At 42.1% G+C, this 25,850-nt stretch overlaps 1 protein-coding gene across 2 annotated transcripts in view; it reads left to right on the top strand.

Moving 5' to 3' along the window:
* Nucleotides 1-4,368: 4,368 nt before the first annotated feature.
* LOC140918296 (multidrug resistance-associated protein 1) overlaps nucleotides 4,369-25,850 on the top strand; it is a 113,191-nt gene continuing 91,709 nt past the window's right edge. For both annotated transcript variants that reach the window (XM_073362333.1, XM_073362332.1), the window contains exon 1: nucleotides 4,369-4,470. In XM_073362333.1, coding sequence (XP_073218434.1) covers nucleotides 4,423-4,470 — 48 coding nt within the window. In that variant the 5' untranslated portion in view covers nucleotides 4,369-4,422. The remainder of the gene's footprint in view (nucleotides 4,471-25,850) is intronic.

The following is a 25,850-nucleotide window of genomic DNA, read 5'->3' as shown; positions in this document are numbered from 1 at the left end:
GGATTTTTTTATTAAATGTTTTGGATAAACTTTAGAACAACAAGAATACCGTCAACTCTGGTCATTATCATTGGTAAAATGACAGCCTGATGGTTCAAAGCAAATGGTCTTAATAAAATACTTTGGATCTTGAACATGGGCTTTGAAACTAAGTTTTGTGTAAAACCAATGAGGAGTCCTTGTGGCACCTTAGAGACTGACAAATTTATTTGGGCATAAGCTTTCATGGGCTAAAACCCACTTCATCAGATGCATGGAGTGAAAAATACAGTAAGCAGAACATATATTATAGTACCTGAAAAGATGGGAGTTGCCTTACCAAGTGGGGCGTCAGTACTAATGAGCCAATTCAATTAAGGTAGAAGTGGCCTATTCTCAACAGTGGTGAATATCAAGGGAGGGAAAATTACTTTTGTAGTGCTAATGAGGCCAGTGCAATCAAGGTGGCCCATTTCCAACAGTTGACAAGAAGGTGTGAGTATTTTTGTAGTGATGTAAGTTTTGTGTGGGCATCTTTGCATTTATGTTGTCTGGAGAGAAAGATGAGGAAAAGACAAATTAGGTATTGTCTTTCCACTTCTGACTTCATACTAGGTTTCCCTTCCCTCTGCTTGGAAATGCCTTCCTCCTAGTAAGGCATCTCCCTCTTCGTTGGAAGACCTGTCATCTCCATGAAGCATTCTGGCTATATCACCCTCTTGTCTGTTTGTCCTGCAATGTATTGCCTTATATTGTACCCACATGTGCCTTTTGATTGTAACCTCTTCAGAAGAAGGACTATTATCTTTTCAGCATATTTTACCTATTTTACAGTGCTATTAAAATAATAAATTACAAACTCCAGAACCTCAGTGTTTTCAACAAAAAGAAAAGGAGTACTTGTGGCACCTTAGAGACTAACCAATTTATTAGAGCATAAGCTTTCGTGAGCTACAGCTCACTTCTTCAGATGCATATCGTGGAAACTGCAGCAGGCTTTATATATACACAGAGAATATGAAACAATACCTCCTCCTACCCCACTGTCCTGCTGGTAATAGCTTATCTAAAGTGATCATCAGGTGGGCCATTTCCAGCACAAATCCAGGTTTTCTCACCCTCCACCCCCCCACACAAATTCACTCTCCTGCTGGTGATAGCCCATCCAAAGTGACAACTCTACACAATGTGCATGACAATCAAGTTGGGCTATTTCCTGCACAAATCCAGGTTTTCTCACATCCCCCCCACCCCCATACACACACAAACTCACTCTCCTGCTGGTAATAGCTCATCCAAACTGACCAGCTGCCTGTTTCCTCTTGTTTTTTCCTACCCCCCCCCCCCGATGTTCTGGTTTAACTTGGATTTAAACTTGAAGAGTGGTCAGTTTGGATGAGCTATGAGAGTGAATTTGTGTGGGGGGGGTGGAGGGTGAGAAAACCTGGATTTGTGCTGGAAATGGCCCACCTGATGATCACTTTAGATAAGCTATTACCAGCAGGACAGTGGGGTAGGAGGAGGTATTGTTTCATATTCTCTGTGTATATATAAAGCCTGCTGCAGTTTCCATGATATGCATCTGAAGAAGTGAGCTGTAGCTCACGAAAGCTTATGCTCAAATAAATTGGTTAGTCTCTAAGGTGCCACAAGTACTCCTTTTCTTTTTGCGAATACAGACTAACACGGCTGTTACTCTGAAACCAGTGTTTTCAACTTAATCCTTAGTAGTTGTCAGTATTATTAAGGTGTATATCCTTCGTGGAGCAGCCACCACAGAGAACACATCTAAAACCATTATAGTAGGGGCTCGTAGTACATATACACATTAAGTACTACTCTGTGCCCTTTTTTTTGGATATGGGTCATGGTAGACATGGAAGGGTTAAACAACTTCCAACTAGTTTTTAATATCTTAAAGAAAGAACAGGATGTATGAAATCTGATTTAGAAATATTTAATTATACTAAGTCCGTCAAAAGTTAATATTTAAACATTCGATTGTGGTGTGAATGGACCATTTTAGTTTTGTGTAAAGTGAATAAAGAACAATTACAAGTATAATGAGCTATGTAAATTCTGCCATTTGACTCTGCTGTGAAGGAGAGCTACATATCCTGGCTTCTACTAGAGTCTGTCAGTAATTCTTCTGCCTTGAAGAGCAGTAGGTGTGATAGATCACTGTGTACTGAATGCATACTCTCAGCCCTCCTGAGGTGGAGAGCTTGTGTGTGTGCCTGCGTGTGTGGGGGTCCATCTTGACCTTCAAACACGTTGCGTGGGACAGTAGCGTTCCATTGTCTGTCTGTGGTTATACACTACATCTCTATTTCCCCCGAAGGGTTTTGAGGCTATCTAAGTATAAGACAAGTAAGGGGAAACCAAGATATGGTATGTGGTGCTGTTGGAGAATACAAAGATTTCTGATTAACTCCACTTGTATTACCTGTAGTTAATCTGTGTTTTTACACAACCTTATTTAGCTTAACTATATAAGACATTACAAGGAAAATTAAATGCAGGTTCATTATGGGACCTGCAAAATAAATATTTCCAAATATATATTGCTTAATCACAGTAGTGTAGTATGTATGCTTATCACCCTTTCCTGCTGGGTATAGTGCCATTGCTGCCCAGGGATATTTTGCACTACATGTGCTATAGACTGTACACATTATCAGTTGAACACTGATACCGTGCCTAAGAGATACTGTCTGAGCCCTACACCAGCTCTGCATATCAGATGTGTTTCATATAGTTGCTGGCTGTATAGTGTACATAAGGTAGCGAAGAAAAGTGGCCACATAGTGTGTGCTGTTCTACATGTTATGTACTCAAACATCTTCAGTGTTGCTCATATCTTCTTGCATTCACTATTAAAAACATGGTAACTACAGCACTTGCTTGCACTGAACATTTGGAAATGTAACATGGGGAAAGTATATGCATATAGCTGTGTTTTAGGCCAGTATTTGGTCTGTTTTGAAAAAAGTGAGGTATATGAACTACACTGGTTCATGCGGGGCCTGATCTAAATCCTGATCAAGCCCCTAGAAAGACTTCCCCTAGCTTCAGTGGGAAGTGGCCTAGGCCCTTAATTTACTCCTCCCAATAGTTCTGTTTCTCTCAACTGAAAATAGGGAGCACCAGCATCCTCTGACCCACTAGCTCAGGGTAGATCATCAGCAAATGCTCTACAGCCCGCCACTGCGCACAGTTAGAGAACTTGTTACACTGCACTTATAGTATGTCATCTACACCTGGTAAATGTAACGTGCACCATGGGCCCTATAGCAGTGTAGAGTAGGTTACACTAGGGCAGAGGTGGGCAAACTACAGCCCGCCGGCCACGACGGGCCTACCAGACCATTTAAGCTGGCCCTCAGCTCCTGCCGGGGAGCAGGCTGGGGGTTTGCCCCACTCCGCATGGCTCCCAGGAAGCAACCGGTGTGACACCCTCCCCCTGCCCCGGCTCCTTCGTAGAACACAGATGCATGGCCAGGTGGCTCTATGCGTTGCCCTGTGCACAGGCGCTGCCCCCACAGCTCCCATTGGCCACGGTTCCTGGAGCTGTGGGGGGTGGTGCCTGCAGCCGGGGCAGCGCGCTGAGTCGCCTGGCCATGCCTCGGAGCCGGAGGGGGGGACTTGCTTCCTGGAGCTGCTTGTGGTAAGCGCCACCCAGAGCCTGCACCCCTGAGCCTGCCCCGCACCCCATCCCCTGCTACAGCCCTGATCCCAGACCAGAGCCCCCTCTTGTACCCCAAGCCCCTCAGCCCCACCCCAGAGCTCAACCCCCAGCCAGAGCCTCCTCCCCCCTGTGCCCCAACAGCCTGCCCCATCCCTAATCCTGCCCCCCTCCCCGCCCTCTAAACCCATTGGTTACCGCCTGGAGCACTCTCTTGCACCCCAAACCTCTCATCCCTAGCCCCACCCCAGAGCATGCACGCAACCCAGAGCCCCCTCCCACACACCCACCCCGATTTTGTGAGTACTCACGGCCCCTCATACAACTTCCATACCCCGCTGTGGCCCTCAGGCCAAAACGTTTGCCCCCACCCCGCACTAGGAGCTGTGGCCCATGGGGGGGGGTAGTAATGACGTGACGCCCCCTAATGCCTATCGAGTCAAGGCTGCGTGGATCACTGCACTGCCCGGAGGCATTAAATCGCTTGACGCTGTAGCTGGGCGGCGCCTAGGCAGGGCCGGCCCGCGAGAAACCGCGCCCTGTGGAACGCGTGCGCACTGCACCCCCCGGGCATGGACAGCGGGCTCCCGCAGACAGCCCCAGCATCCCCGTGACCGAGGAGCCAATCAGGGAGCCCGGCAGCGGCTCGCCCGGCCGCCTTTCCCCACTTCCCTGCAGGCGCCGCCGCCGGCTGGGGAGGGAGGGAGGGAGGGAGAGCGAGCGTGGAGTGCGGGCAGCCCTAGCCATCGCCGCGCTCCATGGCGATCCAGGGCTTGTGCAGCGCGGGCGGCTCGGAGCCCTTCTGGGTAAGAGCGGCGCGGGGTTTGCGGCTGCGTTTCCCCTGCCGCCGCGTGCTCCGCGGCTCCCGCACGCCGCCTGGCTGGGGTCCCCACGGGGAAGCCGGGCTAGGGTGTTCCTGGAAGGGATACAGCCTTTCCCCGGGTCAGGCCCTGTCTGGGAGGGTGCAGCCCCCTCTTCCCTTCCAGGAAGGGGGTGCCGGGAGCGGGGTTGCAGGGCCCCAGAGGGAACAGGTGTAGGGCCCTTGGTCTGAGGAAGGGGTAGAGTCTCTCCCGCCCATGCAGGGGAAGCGCCAGGGTACCAAGAGCTTGGCTGATGCCCGTTAGTTCTCTCGCCCTGTCAATCGTTATGTCAAGGGTGGTGGGGTTGATGGGCTGGGAAATGGGTTTGTGACTGATTAGTGTGGAGGCTGTGCCTTTCTCGGTGGTATAGGACTGTCTCCTAAACGTATTTACTCACTGCGAGATCTTGATAATCGCACCTAGGCTAAGCTTAGTTTCAGTTTAGGTAGCTCCGAGGTGAAAACGGGCAGCTCTGGCCCCATGAGGTGGTGGTGAGTCGTGCAATTGTATGGTACAGGCTGCTTTACAGGCAGAGCGTGAGGATGCATCACCTACATAAGGCTTATAGACTAACAAGCCCACAACTAAAGAGATTGTGAAGCCCACAGCACATGTTTATTGAGTAACAAACAGAGCTGCCTGTTCCGTGCTATGGCAGTTGTGACACCTGTTAAGAGAAAAAGTGCTTTTAATTGTTTTCTGTCTCATCAAGGTTAGATTGTGTATGTTAAGTAAATAAATTAGTATGGGTGGCTCTTTGTTGTGGTCTCTCAAAAGTTAATTAGCAAAGGTTCTTCTATCTTTATTGTTGTGGTTTTTGTGCCCCAAACTCTGATTCTCCTTCCACTTCTCTGTAAGCTACAATCTTATGTTGAACTGCACTTTGTATCTGGATATTTGAGTAGTTAGGACATGGGCTACATTCTGGTTGTCCAAATCATGTAGTGGAATGTGCTTTTCTTACACTATGGTTGGTTACATGGTTCTCTGCTTTGTATTGTTTTTTAAATATTAATATTCTGGTAGCAAGTCAGAATCGGGACTCCATTGTGCTAAACGCTGTACAAACACTTATATGTACATGGTCCCTGCTCTTAAAGCTGTTGTTAATGAATTTTTCTCTGGTTTTGCTTTCATTTGGTCTCTTTAATAAGACATGTAAGCTCACTTGCCTTGTCACCTTGAATGTAATGTAAACAAAGTAACTTTGGGTGTGAATAGAGGTTTATGGGAATGTTCCTCTTTATACCTGAGATTAAAAAAAACACTTGCTTTGTGGGTCAAGTGGAGCCCTAATCCTGAATGGGGCTTTCACTTGCTACTGCAAATATAGAATCCTAGTTTCTAGTGACACTTGAACCTGTGCTTTCTATGATTCCAACTTACGTGATATCTTGTTGACTAGATAAGTATTCAGGGTACTAGCCACAAAATAGAGTGGTGGATACATGTGGTCATTGTAATAACTGTTTCCTGCTTTGGTCAGATAAACTACAGCTTTGAATTCTCATGTTTTCAGTTACTTCAGTCATATAAATAGATATAGCTGACATGCTTTTTGTTGAAGGTTTGTAAATAGTTAAGGGTTTACTTGTGCTGGAACTTGTAATTCATTGTGCATTTACAAGTTGGGAACTTGCCTTGCTTACTGAAAAACAGTTCTTGTGCAAGCTGGAGCAGTTGTTAAACCAACTTGCTTGAAGTGAGAGAGAGTTCCTGGGAAGATACATCGTTCTGAAGTAGTAATCTGTGTTACTCATCAGACTATAATGGTAAGATTCATGATTGCTGAAAATGTTACCGGTTTGCATTAAGTGCATTGGATTGTTTGTAGATGAGTTCAGAGGACTTTCTCTGGGCTGACTTGTAGTAGCTATTGAGCGCTTGCTTTATTTCTACTTTTCCTGAAAATTTTGAGAGGTATTAAAATTTGTGACTGGGCCTTGAAAAATCCATTCTCCCGTGGCAGATAGGAGGCTTTCCCTGGCTTTTCCTTTCTGCAAAACATAAGTTTTCATTTTTAAAAAAAGGCTCCAGTTCTTATTGTTGTGAAGGTAACCTCCCAAATGTGAGCCACTTGTGTACAATGCAGTGTGTAGGTATGGGGTATATCTTGATAAATATGAAGACATACCACTTCAGTGCCTTTTCTGCAGCTTTATAGGTTTCCATTGCAGCAGAGAGGGAGCTATGAGAGGGGTTGAGTAGCAGAGACCCAACACGCATGCCCTTGTAGCAGCTAGGAGGCTACTTTTCATATTGGCCTCTGGCTGTTGCCGTGCTTTGTTATTGCTATTGCTCCGGCTATTGGGTGTCTGGTAAAATTTCCAAGTGCAATGCATGGATTTGGTCAGAAAGGGTGGGAAAGAGACTGACGGGTATAAATTGGAGAAGTGAAGTACAATATATAGAGAACATGGAAAGGAGGCGGTAGAATGGACAATGTAGGAAAATAAAGGAAGAGAGAAGTGGGAATTCAGGGAGAGAATATGGAAAGAGGAAAACAGTGAAGGAAGTGAAGGAAAAATATATTGACGATTAAAGCAAAGAGAAATATAACAAAAGGAAGATATATTAGTAAGTAGGGATGGTTGAATAGAACTGAAAAAAATTCCATTAATTTCACATATCTGCCAAATATTTAAACATATAATAAGCTGATTGGCTACTTCAAGAGAGAATTTGTAAGATAAGTAATTCAACAATACTCATGAAATTTATTTGTTTGTTCTCTAGTGGTGTTGATCTTGCTCAATAGGTATTCAGAAACTATTCAGCAAATATGTTATCTATGAGTATTGGTGACATTCAACAAATATCTTGTTTTGTTTCTCAGCTATCCAAACATTGTTGCATTAGAAAAAGTTTATTGACAATATTACAGTTAAGCATATATGTAATAAACAGCACGCAACTGTTTTAATTAAATAGCAGGAGATGTGGTATGGTGGCAAAGCAAGGGAGTAGCTTTGGCAGGGTATATATTTCCCCCCACCTATTATATTTGAGTAAATAGATGTTGGGTACATTTTTAGAGTTTGTTGCCTGATTCAGTTTGAATAGGCACGTGCATACAGTGTGTGAACTCTTTCTTTTTTCTTTTTCAGGTTTCTAACTACCTGTTGGCTTTTCTCGTAACTTAAAATATCACAAATGCGAAATGAAAAATTCAGTTATAGAGCTTATTTTCAAGATTGATATGCCTTTGTATCACTTTTTACTAATTAGTTGGGTAACGCGCAATCACTTTGAGGATTTCAGACTCCCATTGTTCTTGGGTTTGTTCCAAAGCATGAGTACAAGAACAAATTCTTTCTTCTTGAGCTAAGCTGTGATCTGGTGGCCTTAATTAAAAAGGTAAAGGTTGCGATCAAATACTTTTTAGAGTTAATTTACAGTCCTTCTAAAATTAATATGGATTGATTAATGAATAATAAATTATGAATAGTCAATTTTTTTTGTGAATAAAGGCAGATTTCTTTATTTCTTTAACTCTGCCATTGGTATGTTTATTTGGTGAGATTCTGTCCTTATTGTGAAATCCCTGACTTGAAAAATATGTGCAGTCTTTTCGGTGTTTTTCAAAAAATACAGTTGCCCGTAGGGAAAGGTTGATTCTTAGGGGCTGACCATTAGAAAGAAGCCTACTGGAATAGAATTTGTAGATCAGATAATTTTAGGAACCCACCCTCTCCCCCCCAAAAAATTTATAGGTCATATCCTTTCTGTTTGAAAGCTCTCGTAAAACCTGAGCCCTGTTTGTGCACTTGTTTGTTGTGAAACAATTTGTCGCATTTTTTCTTCAATTACTTCAGGGGGTGAAAACTGAAATCAGGTTAGGAGACCAAGTGAGTCATGCCCCTTTTACAAATACATTGCTTCACAAAGAAACAAAAGATCTGTAATATATTTTTAAATAACATCTTTGTTCCATAAAATATAAAAAAGAATGCATCCGATGAAGTGAACTGTAGCTCACGAAAGCTTATGCTCAAATAAATTTGTTAGTCTCTAAGGTGCCACAAGAACTCCTTTTCTTTTTGCGGATACAGACTAACACGGCTGCTACTCTGAAACCTATAAAAAAGTAGTAGTTTAAAATGTCCTGTCTTTCATACAAACAATTAGTAATAGCGATTCTAATTCTAAAGTATTTCAAACTGTATGCGGAAAATCATACAACTTTTCTGAAATGTAGCCACTTCTTGGGAAGAGGCTGTAAGTCACTAGTGGATGCCACAATGTACTGGAATTTTTGTCCAAGCTGATGGATGGTCTAGAAACAAGCAGATAGGTAGATCATTACCATCTTCTTTCTTCCTGAGAATTAGAAATCCGTTGCAGTCTTCCTAACGTATCTTTGCACCATCCATTTCTGTGGTGTGGCCACCTGCTTTTTGGATTCTTCTTCTATAGAAGAGCCTCCTTAAATAGAAGGACTGTGTGCCCTTAGCTTCAGTTGCCTTCAGTGGCTGCTGTGATGGGGTGTCCTCTCCACACTTGCACTGAAAGAATTAATGCAGGCCAGTGGGGCCGATTAGCCTATAAGGCGGCAAGCTTGGGGGAATTAAGATTCAGACAGAAGCCTTCATTAGCAGAAGCTCACATCTGCAGGAACAGTGTGGCCAAGAAGCTGACAACAAATGGGGCTGCTGGGACAGGCTGCAGTTGGTCTCTGGGAAGAGGGAGGAGTGTTTGGATGCTGCACAGATATGTAGCTTGCAGTTGCTCCCTGGGAGGAGGGAGTGCTGAAGCTGGCAGACCCAGAGAAGGAAGGGAGAGCCAGAAGGTTAAGAAAGGGCTCAGGGAAATGCAGAAAGGTATGGGGTGGAACAGACTTGCAGTGGTTCTCAGCCAGAGGTCTGGGGCCCCCTGGGGGGCCATGAACATGTTTCAGGGCATCCTCCAAGCGTGGCTGGAATTAGACTCGCTAGGGCCCAGGGAAGAAAGCCAAAGCCCCACTGCGTGGGACTGCAGCCCAGGGCCTCGAGGCCCAGCACCCAAGGCTGAGGCTGAAGCCTGAGCAACTTAGCTTCGCAGTGCCCCCTGTGGTGTGCTGCCCTGGGCAATTGCACTTGTTGTGGCACAGCTTTTTATAGCATGTTGGGGGCGCGGGGGAGGGGACCCTCAGAAAGAAAAATGTTGAGAACCATTGGAACCTGCAGTAGAGGGCGGGCCTGGGCTCCCCAACCAGTGACTGGGAAGTGGCAGCAGCGGGGCAGTGCACAGGAAGACTGCCTGAGCCTGTTTGGGGGAAGAGACTCTCCTCCTCCTCTTCACCCCTCCCCCCCCCCCCCCACAACTGAAGGGGAAAGCATGATAGTGACCTAGCCTGTGGGCTGCATAATGAAGAGGCCAAAGCAGCTCCTGGAGTGAGAGGGGACTGCAGACAAAAAGACAGAGGTGGAGGGATGGCTTTGACCTGGTGAGCTATTCCCCAGAATGGCCATGAGGAGGCGCCATAACATGTGATAGAGGGATATTCAGTACCCTTTGCAATAAAGCACATAGAATTCCATTTCATCTCCCTTTTGCACTTGTCTTCGGTATCTCTCCTCATTTCTACCATTGCTACCCACTGACAATAGTGTAAGACCAGGGTAGTCACTTGACCGGTATTTTCACTGCTCTGTTTTGCCGCATGGTAAAAATGTCTGGGCTCTGAATACACTAGTGCTCCCACCATTGTTGCCACCCATAAAGCTGAAATGGTGGTACAGTAGTGCAACACTGGGAAACATCCCTAAAATATTAGTGTAGAGGCTTTGTAAGTAACTGTCACAGTTATTGAGCAAACTGCACCTCTGATCTCTCTTGCTCTCATTGAATGCATCCCTCGTAGGTCTCTCTCCTTTATGGTTACATGTACGCAGCATGCAGCAGCCTGTGTCGGTGAGTCTCATAGTGTGGGTCTACAGGCTTGTGGTTCAGTACGAAAAAGAGCTGTGTAGACATTCAGATTCTGAAGCCTACGAAGGGGGACTGAGCTTCAGATCCCAAGCCTTGAACATCTACACAGCTCATGAGCCCTGCAATCCTGAATCTATAGACCCAGGCTCCAAGACTTGCTGTCAGGGTCCCTGCTTGCTGTTTAGACGTATCTTAACTGTCACCTGGCTCCAGATGAAATTAGAGTCTTCCACACTGACTGGGCCCTGGGTTGCAGTCCCATGGTACTAACTGTGATTACATCAGCAGGTCAGATTTAGGCTAACACCCAGTAGTTCTGTTCCTTCAGACAAGATCCTTGAAGCTAACAGCTTGTCCTGTTATCTTTCAAGTATATTGCTGGGGAATCCTTATCTAGATCTATTGTGTTGCTTTTCTTTTTCTTCTTCCCAGAGCCCCCTATTAAGTCGGATCAGTAGTCATACAGGAAATTCTAATAACCCACCATAGTTAGACAGTAACTTTACCTCACTGACCAAAGTCATTTAAAAATATTACATATCGATATTCATATATTAATACATAGTAATTCACAGCAACCATACTGGAAACATGCATATAACATTTTGTAAATATTCAAATACTGCCACTTTAAACTCATACTTCTAAATTCTATCATTGCTTGACTGTATACATTCACCCTGTTCTTTGTTTGAAAATTGGCTTTCTCGCATTTCTGTTGGTAAACTGGGGCCATGTCTACACTAGCACTTGTGTCGACAAAACGTTTGTCGCTCAGGGGTGTGGAAAAACACCCCCTGAGCGACACAGGTTTTGCCGGCATAAGTGCTCTTGTGCTCAGCGCAATGTCGGCGGGATAACTACTGCTGCTCGTTGAGCTGGTTTTATTATGTTGACAGGAGAGTTCTCTCCCACTGTCATAATGCTGCTACATATCAATATAGCTGTGCCACTGTAAGCTTGTAAGTTTAGACATGGCCTCCCTAAATGGTGTAACTAAAGCCCTCCCTAACCATTGCTTAACTGCAGCTTAAATAGTATTTACATAAAAACTTAACTAAGATAAAAGGATATTTCTGGCTTCTGGGAATCTGAAATCTGACTGTCCCAAGTGAAGTTTGTGGTTCAGTTGTCAGTAAATTACAAGAACTTGAGGGATGATAGTACAGAAAATACTACAGATTAATAAATTGTAACTGCATTATTTTCCGTGAAAGGCTGAAAGCCTGAATTGATTCTGTCAGGTTTTTAATCTTATCCAGGCAGCCTACATCTTCCTTGAAAATGAAATAATAGTTGCAAAGCTAAAATTAAAAATGAACATGGAAAGACAGATAATGGTGTATTGGAAAGGAAGAAAAGATAGCCAGAGTTGCAAGAGTAAAGGTGCTTATACAGGATTACTAGAGGGACTTAAAGAAATCAGTGCTAGTTGGAAGAAGAATCTAGAAATATACTTTTATATGTGCTTGTATCTCCACATTTGTAACTCTGAAAACTCCCTTGAAAATTGCTTTGAATACATTTGGATAATCATCTTAATGTTAAACAGTTTAGATAGTTTGATGTCTTTTTGTTGGTAAAAGTTATGTTCTTTCCCTCTGAAAGCCACTATTTAAGGACCATGTTAACTAACCTTAAGGAATTTTTTGTCATGTTAGTTTGTCACAACTTTAATCCTATTTAAATGTGGAAAGTAATTTCCTAGTTAATAAATACTATTTTTCTGGAGAGTAGACAATGTGTGTGTAGGACTGGATAATAAGGTTACACAACATTTTCCATTATGAAGCTGTGTGTTTGATTGCTTTGCCAAACTTCAAGTGTGTGTTGAAATTTTGCATGGCAGATGCCTCAGGCTTTTTTAATTTTGTGTAGGTCCCATCATACATTTGCTTTCAGCTTGATCTGAGCAGCCTCTAAAGGCCTTTCAGGTTAAGATGGAGCATTGTGTGCTGGGAAGCATTCTCGGTAGGGTATGCCTCAATAGTAAAGATGAGAGTAGCTGCAAACTGCTTCATTCTGTGGAAAATTAGGAGCCTGAGAAGAGTACTGTACTGTCAAGATGCTGATGCAACCTTTATTTTGGCAATGTTTGCTGCTTTAATAATAGAATTCTGATCTAAATATCTTGGAATTTCTGCACTTTTAGATAAGCAAATGTCCTCCTTAATTTGCATGTTAATAATCCTTCTGAACATTGCCAGCTGCTATTTTTCTGTACATTCAAGTAGTGTGTTAAACAGGATCAGTTTTCAGTTAATGTTCCATCTTTGAAACCTCTCCAGATCATACCTGTTCTTTATCTTCCTGTTTACTCTTTGCCATTTTCATTGTTTAACTCATCTTTGTTTAACCACTCAGCTTCTTAATTTTTACTTGTATCCAACTTAGCTTGCAGAACTCAGTGTTTCTCCCTCACTTCCCCTCAGACCAAATTCCCTTTTCATAAGGGCACTGTTTCTTCCTTACTCTCTTGCTTCAGTCAGCATTTCAAAGCTTGCAATGAATAATATAAAAAAAGGCAAGACTTTGTTTACAACAGGTAATTTTGCTTCTCATTTTATATAATTCTACACTTGAGTAAAAGGATTACAATACATTAAAAACTTAAAACATGCTTGGAGTGTGAATTTAATCAAGTTTCAGCTCTGTCATTTTTTAAGGGTCCTGTTAAACTGAAAATCCTGTTTGTGCTTTGAGATGGCTTTTATTATAGTATCATTAGTTTATGAATGCAGTTTAACTTTTACTTCATTATGCAAGCAGTAGCTCCCCTTTGCCTTTAGATGTTCAATACCAGCAGTATTATCAAAGCAGATCTAGAAGTTACTGCACACTGTGTAGCTGCTGACCTAGCTCTGTGTGTATGCTAAGTGAGAGCTCACAGTTGAGCCTGTCTCAGTACAGTTACATTTTTAAATAGCTACTATGTTTAATTGCCTCCAACGTTATTGTCTCCAGTTTTAGTTTAACAGAGTTTAATTTTTCTATACATTTTTGTTGTGATCTATCAAATAACATTTGAGTCAAATTATTTACATTTTAAATCGTCTTGCATTTGGTGTGTGTGTATTGGAAGGGAAAGGTAAAAAAATTACCTCTGGCCTTCTCATGCCTGACTGACTTTCATATTGTTTGAAAAATTAAATGGTGGATAGGGCAACTACTAACCTGAGCCTTTTCCCAATATCTCCCCTTCTGCTTTTGCCATTAACAGTACTGGAGTCTCAACCTATCCATCCTAAGAAGCAGAATCTGATAATTTGCCTGATTTCCTAGGTTGAATTTAGGGGAGGAAAAAGGAAACATTGCTTATTTTAAGTAAGGACTACTTAGGTTATTCACAGCCAAAAGTATTTAATCAAAAAAGAGACAAGACAGAAGTTTATTTCTAATTCTTCTTCACTTTGGTGGGAACTTCCTGGAAATACAATGTCTCTGAATATGGTGGGTCCTCCGCCACAGTTTGTATTCATCAGAAGCATGAAGCCTGCCAAACAATCACTGGGACCACTAAAGAAGCACTAAAGGAAGAGACAACACCATTGTGAAGAAGCTAAGTGAATTCTTTGCATCCATCTTCATGGCAGAGGATCTGAGGGAGATTCCCACACTTGAGCCGTTCTTATTAGGAGTCAAATCTGAGGAACTGTCCCAGATTGAGGTGTCAGTAGAGGAGGTTTTGGAACAAGCTGATAAATTGGACAGTAATAAGTCACCAGTATCAGACGGTATTCACCCAAGCATTCTGAAGAAAATCACATATGAAATTGCGGAACTACTAACTGGTATGTAACCTATTGCTTAAATCAACTTCTGTACCAGATGACTGGAGGATAGCTAATGGGAAACCAATTTTTAAAAAAAGACTCCAGAGGTGATTCTGGCCATTACAGGCCAGTAAACTTAACTTCAGTACCAGGCAAATTGGTTGAAACTATAGCAAAGAACAGAAAGATTAGACACCTAGATGAACACGATATGTTGGGGAAGAGTCAAAACATGGCTTTTGTGAAGGGAAATCATGCCTCACCAATCTACCAGGGGGTCAGCAAACATGTAGGCAAAGTGATCCAGTCGACATAAAATACTTGGACTTCCAGAAAGCCTTTGACAAGGCCCCATACCAAAGGCTCGTAAACAAACTAAGCAGTCCTGGGATAAAAGGGAAGGTCCTCTCATGGATCAGTAACTGGTTAAAAGACAAGAAACAAAGGATTGGAATAAATGGTCAGTTTTCAGAATGGAGAGAGGTGAATAATGGTGTCCCCCAGATATCTGTGCTGGGACCATAGTGCAATTCAACATATTCCTAAATGATCTGGAAAAAAGGGGTAAATAGTGATGTGGCAAAGTCTGCAGATCGTACAAAGTTAGTTAAGATAGTTAACTTCATAGCAGACTGTGAAGAGATACAAAGGAACTCAAAGTGTGTCACTGGGCAACAAAACGGTCAATAAAATTCCAAGTTGATAAATGGCAAGTAATTCTTATTGTAAAACATAATCTAAATTGTATATACAAAACAATGGGATCTAAATGGCTATTAGCACTCAAGAAAGGGATCTTGGAGTCATTGTGGATGGTTGACTGTATCTTTTTCAAGAATGTGTAGTAGCAGTCAAAAAAGTTAACAGTGTTAAGAACCATTAGGAAGGGGATAGATAATAAGGAAGAAAATATCATAATGCCATAAGAACGGCCATACTGGGTCAGACCAAAGGTCCATCTAGCCCAGTATCCCATCTTTTGACAGTGGCCAATGCCAAGTGCCCCAGAGGGAATGAACAGAACAGGTAATCACTGAGTGATCCATCCCCTGTTGCCCATTCCCAGCTTCTGGCAAATGGAGGTGCCAGGGATACCATCCCTGTCCATCCTGGCTAATAGCCATTGATGGACCTATCCTCCATGAACTTATCTAGACTTTTTTTTTAACCCTGTTAGTCTTGGTCTTCACAACATCCTCTGGCAAGGAGTCCCACAGGTGGACTGTGCATTGTGTGAAGAAATACTTCCTTTTGTTTGTTTTTAAACCTGCCTATTAATTTAATTTTGGTGACCTCTAGCTCTTGTGTTATGAGGAGTAAATAACACTTCCTTATTTAATTTTTCCACACCAGTTATGATTTTATAGACCTCTATTATATCCCCCCCTTCGTCATCTATTTTCCAAGCTGAAAAGTCCCAGTTTTATTAATCTCTCCATATATGGCAGCCATTCCATATGCCAACCTTTTTTCTTGCTCTTTTCTGAACCTTTTCCAATTCCAATACATCTTTTTTGAGGTGGGGCAACCACATCTGCACATAATATTCAGGATGTGGGTGTACCATGGATTTATATAGAGGGAATATGATATTTTCTGTCTTATCTATCCCTTTCTTAATGATTCCCAACATTCTGTTTACTTTTTTTGGCTGCCGCTGCACATTGAGTGGCTGTTTTCAGAGAACTATCCACAATGACTCCAAGATCTCTTTCTTGAGTGGTAACAGTCAGTTTAGACCCCATCATTTTATATGTATAGTTGGGATATGTTTTCCAATGTGCATTTCTTTGCATTTATCAACTTTGAATTTCATCTGCCATTTTGTGCCCAATCACTCAGTTTTGCCACAGTAAGTGCACATCTTAAATACTGTGTAAAGTTCTGGTTGCCCCATCTCAAACATATATTAGAACTGGAAAAGGTACAGAGAAGGACAACAAAAATAATTAAGAGTATGGAACAGCTTCCACATGAGGAGAGACTTAAAAAGGCCAGGACAGTTCAGCTTGGAAGAAAGATGACTTAAGGGAGATATGATAAAAGTCTATAAACTTGATTGGTGTGAAGAAAGTGAATAAGGAAGTTATTTACACCTCACACAACATAAGAACCAGAGTTCACCCAATGAAATTAATAGGCAGCAGGTTTAAAAAAAGCAAAAGGAAGTATTTCTTAACACAATAGTCAACCTGTGGAACTCATTGCCAAGGGATGTTGTAAAGGCCAAAAATATAACTGGGTTCAAAAAATAATTAGATATATTGTGAAGGATAGATCCATCAGTGGTTATTAGATAAGATGATCAGGCTTGTAGCCCCACACTCTGGGTGTCCCTGAGCCTCTGACTGCCAAAAGCTGGGAGTGGATAACAGGGGATGGATGACAGGGCTATCATTGTCCTGTTCTTTTCCTTCCCCCTGAAGCACCTGGCATTGGCCACTGTCAGAAAACAGGGTGCTGATCTAGATATAGCACTGGTCTGACCAAGTATGGCTACTCTTATGAGTGGGGCTCTAAGAGTGATTAGCTGAAGTTTGCAAAGCTTCATAATAACTCTGTGAGGTAGGTGGGTATTGGTCCCATTCTTCATGTAGGGACACTGGATAAGAGAGAGAGAAGAATTTTCCTGATAAATATTGTCATAAAGGACAAATAAATGTCTTCAGTTTTTGTCTTATTTCAGATTTCATGGTGGATTTAAATTGAAAATATTTGTATCGTAATTTGTAGTAGTAATTTCGTTTAATTAGTTAAGTTCAACCCTAGAGTTCCAAGATAAGTGAGCTGCTCTTGGTGCATAGCAATAACCTTCTATTACTTATAGAAATAGATAACATGTCTGCCATATCAGATAATAATGTTTGTATAAGCAGCTATTGCACAGTGAAGCGTGGGGACACATTCACAATAGTAGGCTGCCAATGTCAAACTTTCAGGCACAAAAACAGCTGTGGTTTAAAACGGCCATAGCAAATGCTGAATTTAAAATAACTAACTAAATGTCCAAAGCAAATGTGTTCACAGTACGTGAAGTACATTTGGCTTTAGTCTTCGAGATAAAATCAATGTTTGTTGTGGAATGGGGCACCCTAGTTCCGTGAGAGAACCTGATTCAATATTGGGGGCGGGGGAATGACTGCACACCCCTAGCTGTCACCTACCCACCCCTCCCTGGAATCTTTATGGGATATCATCAAAGAATTACAACCTAATTGGGAGAATTACTCAAAGGAGAGCACATCCTGAAAGAAATCTTTCCCAAACTTCCTCTTTTGGCCTTCAGACAACTCCCCAACTTCACCAAGCTCATAATCAGAAGCAAACTCTCCAGAGACCATTACACACCAATACAAAGTGGCGCCAGACACTGCTGCCATAACAGATGCAAAACCTGCAGTCCTATCTCCTGTACTATGATGATCAATACCATCCACAACACCCCTTCCAAGATCCATGGGTGCTACATATGCCTATCAAAACATGTGGTGTACCTCAGCCAGTGCATCAAATGCTCCAACAACTATGTGGGTGAAACTAGACAATCACTACGCTCTCAAATGAACTCACCCGGAAAAATGACAAAAACACGCTATTACCTGTGGGTGAATGTTTTCCACAAAACAATCACTCCATATCTTACCTCTCAGTCCTTGCTTTCAAGGGAAACCTGCACTACACCTTCAAAAGATGAGCCTGGGAGCTTAACTTCATAATTCTGCTAGATACCAACAATTCTGGGCTCACTATAGATACTGGTTTTGTGTGTCATTTCAACAATCTGTAACCCACCCAACAATCTGTAAATTCTTTGTTTTATGACTGCAGAGGTGTTAATTGCCCACTTCATTTTGAATGCATCATGTTTCAGCTCCTTATGTGTAAAAAATCTGTTCCACTTTGTGTTTAGCTGTGATACTCTGATTATCTTTCCCAGGCCTGAAGAAATCATAGAAATGTAGGACTGGAAGGGACCCTGATAGGTCATCTAGTCCAGTCCCCTGAGGCAGGATTAAGTATTGTCTAGAGTCTGTACCACCCATGACAGGTGTTATGAACATACTGGCCGCTGCTTCCAGCAGCTCCCATTGGCCTGGAGCAGCAAACCGTGGCCACTGGGAGCCGTGATAGGGCGAACCTGCGGACAAGGCAGGTAAACAAACTGGCCCGGCCCGCCAGGGGCTTTCCCTGCACAAGCAATGGAACAAGTTTGGGAACCACTGCTCTATGTGATTATCCAGATCAGTTATGAATATATCAAAGAGAATTGGGCCCAGGACAGATGCCTGTGAAACCCACTCAATATGCCCTTCCAGCTTTACTTTGAACCATTGATAATTACTGAGTACAGTTTTCCAACCAGTTGCGCACCCACCTTATACTAGGTTCATCTAGGGTGAATATATTTCCTTAGTTGATTTGAGCAGGTCATGTGAGATGGTATCATAAGGTTAACTAAAGTTGAGCTATACCACATCTACTACTTCCCCCCGCCCCATCCACAAGGCTTGTTACCCTGTCAAAGAAGATTAAGTGGGTTTGATGTGTAGAGTCGTGCAAATCTGCAGATATCCATGGACCATGTTTGCTGATTGTGGATAGATGTGGATCCAAATTTTATATCTAGAGTCCCGCAAATCTGCAAACAGCCGCTTTATATCTGCAGACCATGTTCGCGGATTGGATGTGGATAAAAATTGTGTGTCCAAGCAGGGTCTATTGACCTGATTTGTTCTTGACTGTTGACTTCCATGTTGTCTTCATTCCCCTTTTTATAGATATAATATATAGTACCTATGTCCTCTTCCAGTCCTCTGGGATCTCCCCTTGTCTTCCATGAGTTCTCAAAGATAATTGCTAATGGCTCAGAGATGTCTTCAGCTGGTTCCTTAAGTATTCTAGGGTGTATTTTTGTCAGGCCCTGCTGACTTGAAGACATCTAACTTGTTAAAAATTATGGTACTTGTTCTTTCCCTATTTTAGCCTCAGATCCTACCCCATTTACCTTGATGTTCCCTATGTTAGTCGTCTGACCACTGCTAAACTTTTGGTTGAAAACTGAAACAAAAAAGGCATTTAACGTTTTGGCCATTGCTGTGTTGTCTGTTGTCTTTCCCTTCTCAATGAATAATGGGCCTACCCTGTCCTTGGTCTTCCTCTTCTTGTAATGTATTTGTAAAACGTTTTTCTGTTACCTTTTATCTCCCTAGCTAGGTTAATCTTGTTTTATGCCTTGGCCTTCCTAATTTTGTCCCTGAATGCTTGTGTTGGTTTTTTTTTTTAATATAACCTTCATATAACTTGACCCAGTTTCTACTTTTCTGGTATGACGCTTGAGCTTCAGGTGGTTGAAGATTTCCTGTTTAAGCCAGAGTGGTCTCTAACTGTACTTACTATCTTTCCTACTCATTCGGCGCTTGGTGGAGTTTGAAAGCTGGTCTCATATACTAGGACCAACACAGCTACAACAACTCTGCAATAAACTTGTTCGACATGCTGGAAGGATAAAAGGAGTCCTAAGCAAAAATAGCTGTAAATAGTAATGATACCTAGCTCTCCGTCAGAATCATCTCAATGTGCTTAATGCAGTAGCTCAGAAACACTATCCCCATTTTATAAATGGAGAAAAGGAGGCACAGGTAGATGAAATTGACTTGCCAAAGGTAACCCAAGAGGCCATTGGCAGAACTGGGAATAAAACCTAGGTATCCAGAGTGCTGGTTCACTTGTGTGTTGTGCTATTGTGGGTTATGAAGGTAGACCAGTATCAAGGCAGAGGGAGAATTGGAGAGTAAAAGAGATGCATATAGATATCTGAATGGAGAGGTATGTGTACCTTTTTATAGACTAATATGTGATAGATGTAGAGAACTCAAGGTGGAAAAAGAGTTCACACAGATGTTTTCATGATGGAATAATTATGTCAACTCATGGAGAAACTTCCTGTGATGGTGTCCTAATAACAGGACACTAATAACAGGGCCTAATAACATCAGCCACACTATCAGAGGATGTTCACCTGCACATCCACCAATGTGATATATGCCATCATGTGCCAGCAATGCCCCTCTGCCATGTACATTGGTCAAACTGGACAGTCTCTACGTAAAAGAATAAATGGACACAAATCAGATGTCAAGAATTATAACATTCATAAACCAGTCGGAGAACACTTCAATCTCTCTGGTCACGCAATCACAGACATGAAGGTCGCTATCTTAAAACAAAAAAACTTCAAATCCAGACTCCAGCGAGAAACTGCTGAATTGGAATTCATTTGCAAATTGGATACTATTAATTTAGGCTTAAATAGAGACTGGGAGTGGCTAAGTCATTATGCAAGGTAGCCTATTTCCTCTTGTTTTTTCCTACCCACCCCCCCCAGATGTTCTGGTTTAACTTGGATTTAAACTCGAAGAGTGGTCAGTTTGGATGAGCTATTACCAGCAGGAGAGTGAGTTTGTGTGTGTATGGGGGTGGGGGGGATGTGAGAAAACCTGGATTTGTGCAGGAAATAGCCCAACTTGATTGTCATGCACATTGTGTAGAGTTGTCACTTTGGATGGGCTATCACCAGCAGGAGAGTGAATTTGTGTGGGGGGGTGGAGGGTGAGAAAACCTGGATCTGTGCTGGAAATGGCCCACCTGATGATCACTTTAGATAAGCTATTACCAGCAGGACAGTGGGGTGGGAGGAGGTATTGTTTCATATTCTCTGTGTATATATAAAGTCTGCTGCAGTTTCCACGATATGCATCTGATGAAGTGAGCTGTAGCTCACGAAAGCTTATGCTCTAATAAATTGGTTAGTCTCTAAGGTGCCACAAGTACTCCTTTTCTTTTTGCGACTACAGACTAACACGGCTGTTACTCTGAAAGATATTCTCCGTATCTTTATATCTACAGGATTATATCCTGCAGTCTTCGACCAGGGGACCTACCTGAAAATTTAGTAACTTGATTTTATTAAACTCTGGCTAATGTAAACAACACTGCAGATCTAGATACCACTAGTTTAGTTATTGGAAACAAGAAATCATTATATGGAATGGCTGCTAAAATTGAACACTTTCTTGAGCATACATAACCTGGAGATGTCTAATTTACTTTCTAGATCATTATTTGGCTTCATGTCTAAGTGAAATAGTAGTAGTACATTAATGCATTAGTAATAATGGTCTGGAGAATGAATATTTGGTCTCAATTGGGTTGTGAAAGGCAAACGGACTGGAAGAGCTAGTAATTCCACTTAATGAGGGCAATTCCTGCAAAAAGATGCCTCAAGGTTTTGTTTAACTTTAGTAGTAGTAAGATACTACTTACTTTGTACGATGGTGATTTCTGTGTATGCTAATTTATGCTGGTTTATTTAGTAATGTTTGATGTAAGAGGAGATAAAGTAATGAGAGAGCACTTTGAGATTGAGTTGATGTCTCTTGTTGTTTGTTTTCACTTGTCTCAGTGATTTTTGTATCATTTGGGTTCAAACTTGTTTGCAGGTCTGGGTGGGGTGGGGAGTTTCTGCTAAATATCTACACTAGTGTTTGGTGTTTTGATGTGTGTGGTGAAGTTACTAGTGCAGACTGAGTAACTTTGCCTGCTTTAGTGGTGGTAGGGTTTGCCTTTGTAATGTCTTGCACTGTGCAGCTGATAATTTGTACTGCTTTTAGACAGCTCTCAAGCAGGGTCCAGGCCGCCCCCCCTCCCCTCCCCCAGGGGGCTGCAAGCAGATTGCAGGGAATCTGCCAAAATAAACCAAAGAGCAGGGCCGGTGTTAGACTCTCTGTGGCCCGGGATAGAAAGATGAAGCTCAAGCCCCACTACCTGAGGCTGAAGCCGAAACCCGAGCAACTTAGCTTCGAGGGGCCACGGGCAATTGCACTTCTTGCCATACCCTAACACGGGCCCTGGGCTTTAATCTACTGGATGTGCAGAGAAAAAGTTGCTGTGGTGTTGCTGGGTTGTGGAATTTTTATAGCAGAGTAGAGAGCTCATAAAGAAAAAGGTTGGTTACTGCTGTTACACCATTTACTTCAGCCGACGGTAGAGGCTCAGATGTGCCCATAATTTGGGACCAAGACCAAATACAGGACAGTCTTTATTTTAAAAAAAAGAGAGAGGGAGGGAGGAGACTGGAAGCTTTAAACAATGTGGGGCTACCTTTATCATAAATAATTTTTTATAACTCATTCTCATGACTCAGTTGTTGGTTTTTACAGTCATGAAAGCCAGTGGCAGGATAAAAGATTAGTGTGGGATGGAAGCAAATTAAGTTTAAATGTGGGGAAGGTTGAGAGCTATATCACTACCACACCTGTCTGAACTGCCTTAGCTGAGAAACCAAAGATTTGAGCATGCAAAGAAATTACTATATCTCTGTCAACGTAGAGGTAGATTACTCCAGGACAGGAGTGGGGAAAGTGTAGCTTGATGCCCTTCTTCCATCTGTACTGTTTTAAGTTGAGGAGATCAGTCTTTATGGCCTTCAGTTCAAATGAGCACTTTCAAGATCACTCCAAAAATGCATAAGAAAAAAACATGTCCTGGCATATCTCTCTCTCTCTCTCTCTCTCTAGCTGCCAGTGGTGTGTGTGTGTGTGTGTGTGTTTAAAAAGCCTTGCTAATTCTGGCTTGGGTGAAAGTTACCTAGGCTGCAGTGAGGTTGTTCTGGGCCGTGTCTCAAAAAAGCTTGCCACAAGGGCTGACCTTTTCCTTACTTTTGATGGGCTCATATTATCATCTGTTGGAAAGAGAAGGGGAAAATAATACTGGTCTGGTAATAGATCACTTATACATTTAGGTCCTATAAACTACCTCTTCCTTCCTTCTGTCACAAGAAGTTACAAAAACTTGAAGCCCACTGTATAGTCTGACCTCAAGACTTGGTATCTTCACTGTCACTTTAGTTACGACATGAGAGAGGCTAACCCAAAAGACTGTCTTAGATGCAAAGTAATGAAGGCACAACTTATTTCGTATGTCTTTAATTGATCGTGGTTTAAAACCAAAGAGTTTCCTAGAATAATTAAAAGAAAGTCCATGTGGTTCTAAAAATACAGGCCTTAAATGACACAAGAATGACACATGGCCAAGTGTCTCCTCTAGCTGTACCATCAGGCAGCAGGATGTGGGGCTGTTAAACTGTCCATAGCTGGAGGATAAGTATTTATATTTTGAAAGTTTGTAAGTATCTTTTGTCACAGTTTCCCTGCAATTAAGAACACACAATGGACCAGAGGCTTTTTGATTCCTGGATTACAATGGCTAATTTTAGTGGCATGTAAAATCATGGAAATTGCTCTTTCTGAAACTTTTTAGGCATCTACTTCCCATTTTTTCAGCTTGGCTAAGCAAAAAATGCTGCTTTTTTATTAATTATTAGTTACTATTTCAGCAGATGTAATATTTTCTGTCACAGGAACTTGTAATCCTTATTTCTTTGGCCCTACATCAGGACCAAAGCAGAGTATGAGGAGTGCTTGATGTTTGGGCTCTCCATGAAAGGAAGTATGCTCTAGTGGTTAAAGCACAAGACTGGGAGTCATGAGATGCATGTTCTATTCTTGGCTGTGCTGCAAACTTGCAGTGTTAACATTATGCAAGTCCGTACTTTGGAGATCCTTTTTCTGGAAGGAGTTCTTGAAGTGTAAACTTACTTCTTCATTTATAATCTTCAAAATGCAATAAGGGAACCCGTAATGGTAGAGTCTGTTATAAATTTCCTGTTCCTTGGAGCACTTGTAGTGAAAGTAAACTGTAATAGACCAGATGGAGGTTTCAGAGTAACAGCCGTGTTAGTCTGTATTCGCAAAAAGAACAGAAGGACTTGTGGCACCTTAGAGACTAACCAATTTATTTGAGCATAAAGCTTTCGTGAGCTACAGCTCACTTCATCGGATGGAAGTGAGCTGTAGCTCATGAAAGCTTATGCTCAAATAAATTGGTAAGTCTCTAAGGTACCACAAGTACTCCTTTTCTTTTTAGACCAGATAGATTATTTTTTCCTATCTCTTGCCATACACCATTTTATATTTCTGTTGGAGCACGGCTGATATTTGTTTTCCTTAAGCATTTTAGTTTTGGTTTGAAAGACATTAATGATGAGCCTTGTTTCTGTGTTTAGAGACACTCTGTAGTCCATGTGACAATATTAAAAAACAGTGAAAATAAACAATAGAAGTCTCTAGACTTTGAGTTCAGAGTGACTCAGGAATGTGGAGGTGGATGGGATGAAGCTCATCCCTCAACACCTTCTCTCTGTCTAAGGCCTGGTCTACCAGGGCGGAAATCAATCTAAGTTACGTAACTTCGGCTACATACTTAGATCTACTCACCAAAGCGTCTTCACTGTGGTAAGTTGACTGCTGCTGCTCCCTGTTGACTCTGTCTGCGCCTCTCACGCCAGTGGAGTACAGGAGTTGATGGGAGAGCTCTCTGGGGTCAATTTATCACGTCTAGACTAAATGCGATAAATCAACCCCCGCTGGATTGATTGCTGCCTGCCGATACGGCGGGTAGTATAGTCCTACCCTGAGGCTCCTGAACAATTGCACCCAGCACGCCTATCAGTAACATTAAGGAGAATCAGCTGGAGGGCTTGCTCATCAGTAACACAGGCCTTGTCTTTGCTGCCACAAAGTTGGTTTTACAGTGAGATAACTATCACAGGTTAGTTACCTTATCATCATAAAATCCTAAATGGAGACTTCAGATACTTGTCCGGTTTACTGCAAGGTAGCTAGGTGAAGCCAGCACTGTGCCCCCAACCGTGGCTGACCTCACCTTGTTTTCCCTCTGGGTAAAACTACAGTGCCTTGTCTCCATGTTTCCGGTGTGAGATAGCCAAAGTGCATTAGTTACCATGTGGTAAAAACACATCTATTTTTATTTTTTTGGTCAGTGAGGACATGGTCTGAAACTCTCATGGTGGCTTAAACTTGAAACCCCATGTGCCATTAGAGAATCACCCTATTTTTAATTACTTAAAATGAGAAACACTCATGGCAGTCTCGCTTGTGGAAGCTGGGGAGTAAACAGGGAGAAGTAGGTTTATCTAAGCAGGCTGTTACCAGGGTGATGGGCTGTTTGATAATTTGGTGGAGGTGTGACTTTGAAGGCTATCTATTCAAAACACTCTGCGTGTGCGAGCATATGTGGAAGAAGCCATCTGCATATTTCATAGAGAAAAGGGGGACCCTACAAAAAGTCTGACCATCAGATCAGCAGCTAATCAGATGGAGTGTTGGTCCACAGGTTTACTGTATGTGATCAGTACTATAGTTCTACATAATTGCATAATTGATCATGAGTAAACAATACAGAATCTTTTGGAGATCTGGGAGAAAACTCTAGTGTTTGGGTGAATAGAATTCTTTTCTGTATGCTTTTAAAAACAAGAATGTTGTAAATTACTCCTAATGCCTGCTTCCCATACCCTTCTTACACATAATATGTAGCTATAAAAATGCATTTTTTAAACTGTGTATAAGTATCTTAAACACTTCCTCTACTTGTCTAGGTAGAGACTTGAATATCTGTTATAAATAACCTTCTGACTCTTAGTAAGCTGCAGTCAGTCTTTCTTATTGCATATGGTTGGTATAAACAGAGCACCATTCTTCTGTGTAAAAAGGTTAGTCAAAA

This window comes from Lepidochelys kempii, chromosome 10 (assembly GCF_965140285.1).
Source record: "Lepidochelys kempii isolate rLepKem1 chromosome 10, rLepKem1.hap1, whole genome shotgun sequence".
Lineage (NCBI taxonomy): Eukaryota > Metazoa > Chordata > Testudines > Cheloniidae > Lepidochelys > Lepidochelys kempii.
Note: the sequence above shows the minus strand (reverse complement) of the source record. Positions and strands in the feature narration are given on the sequence as shown.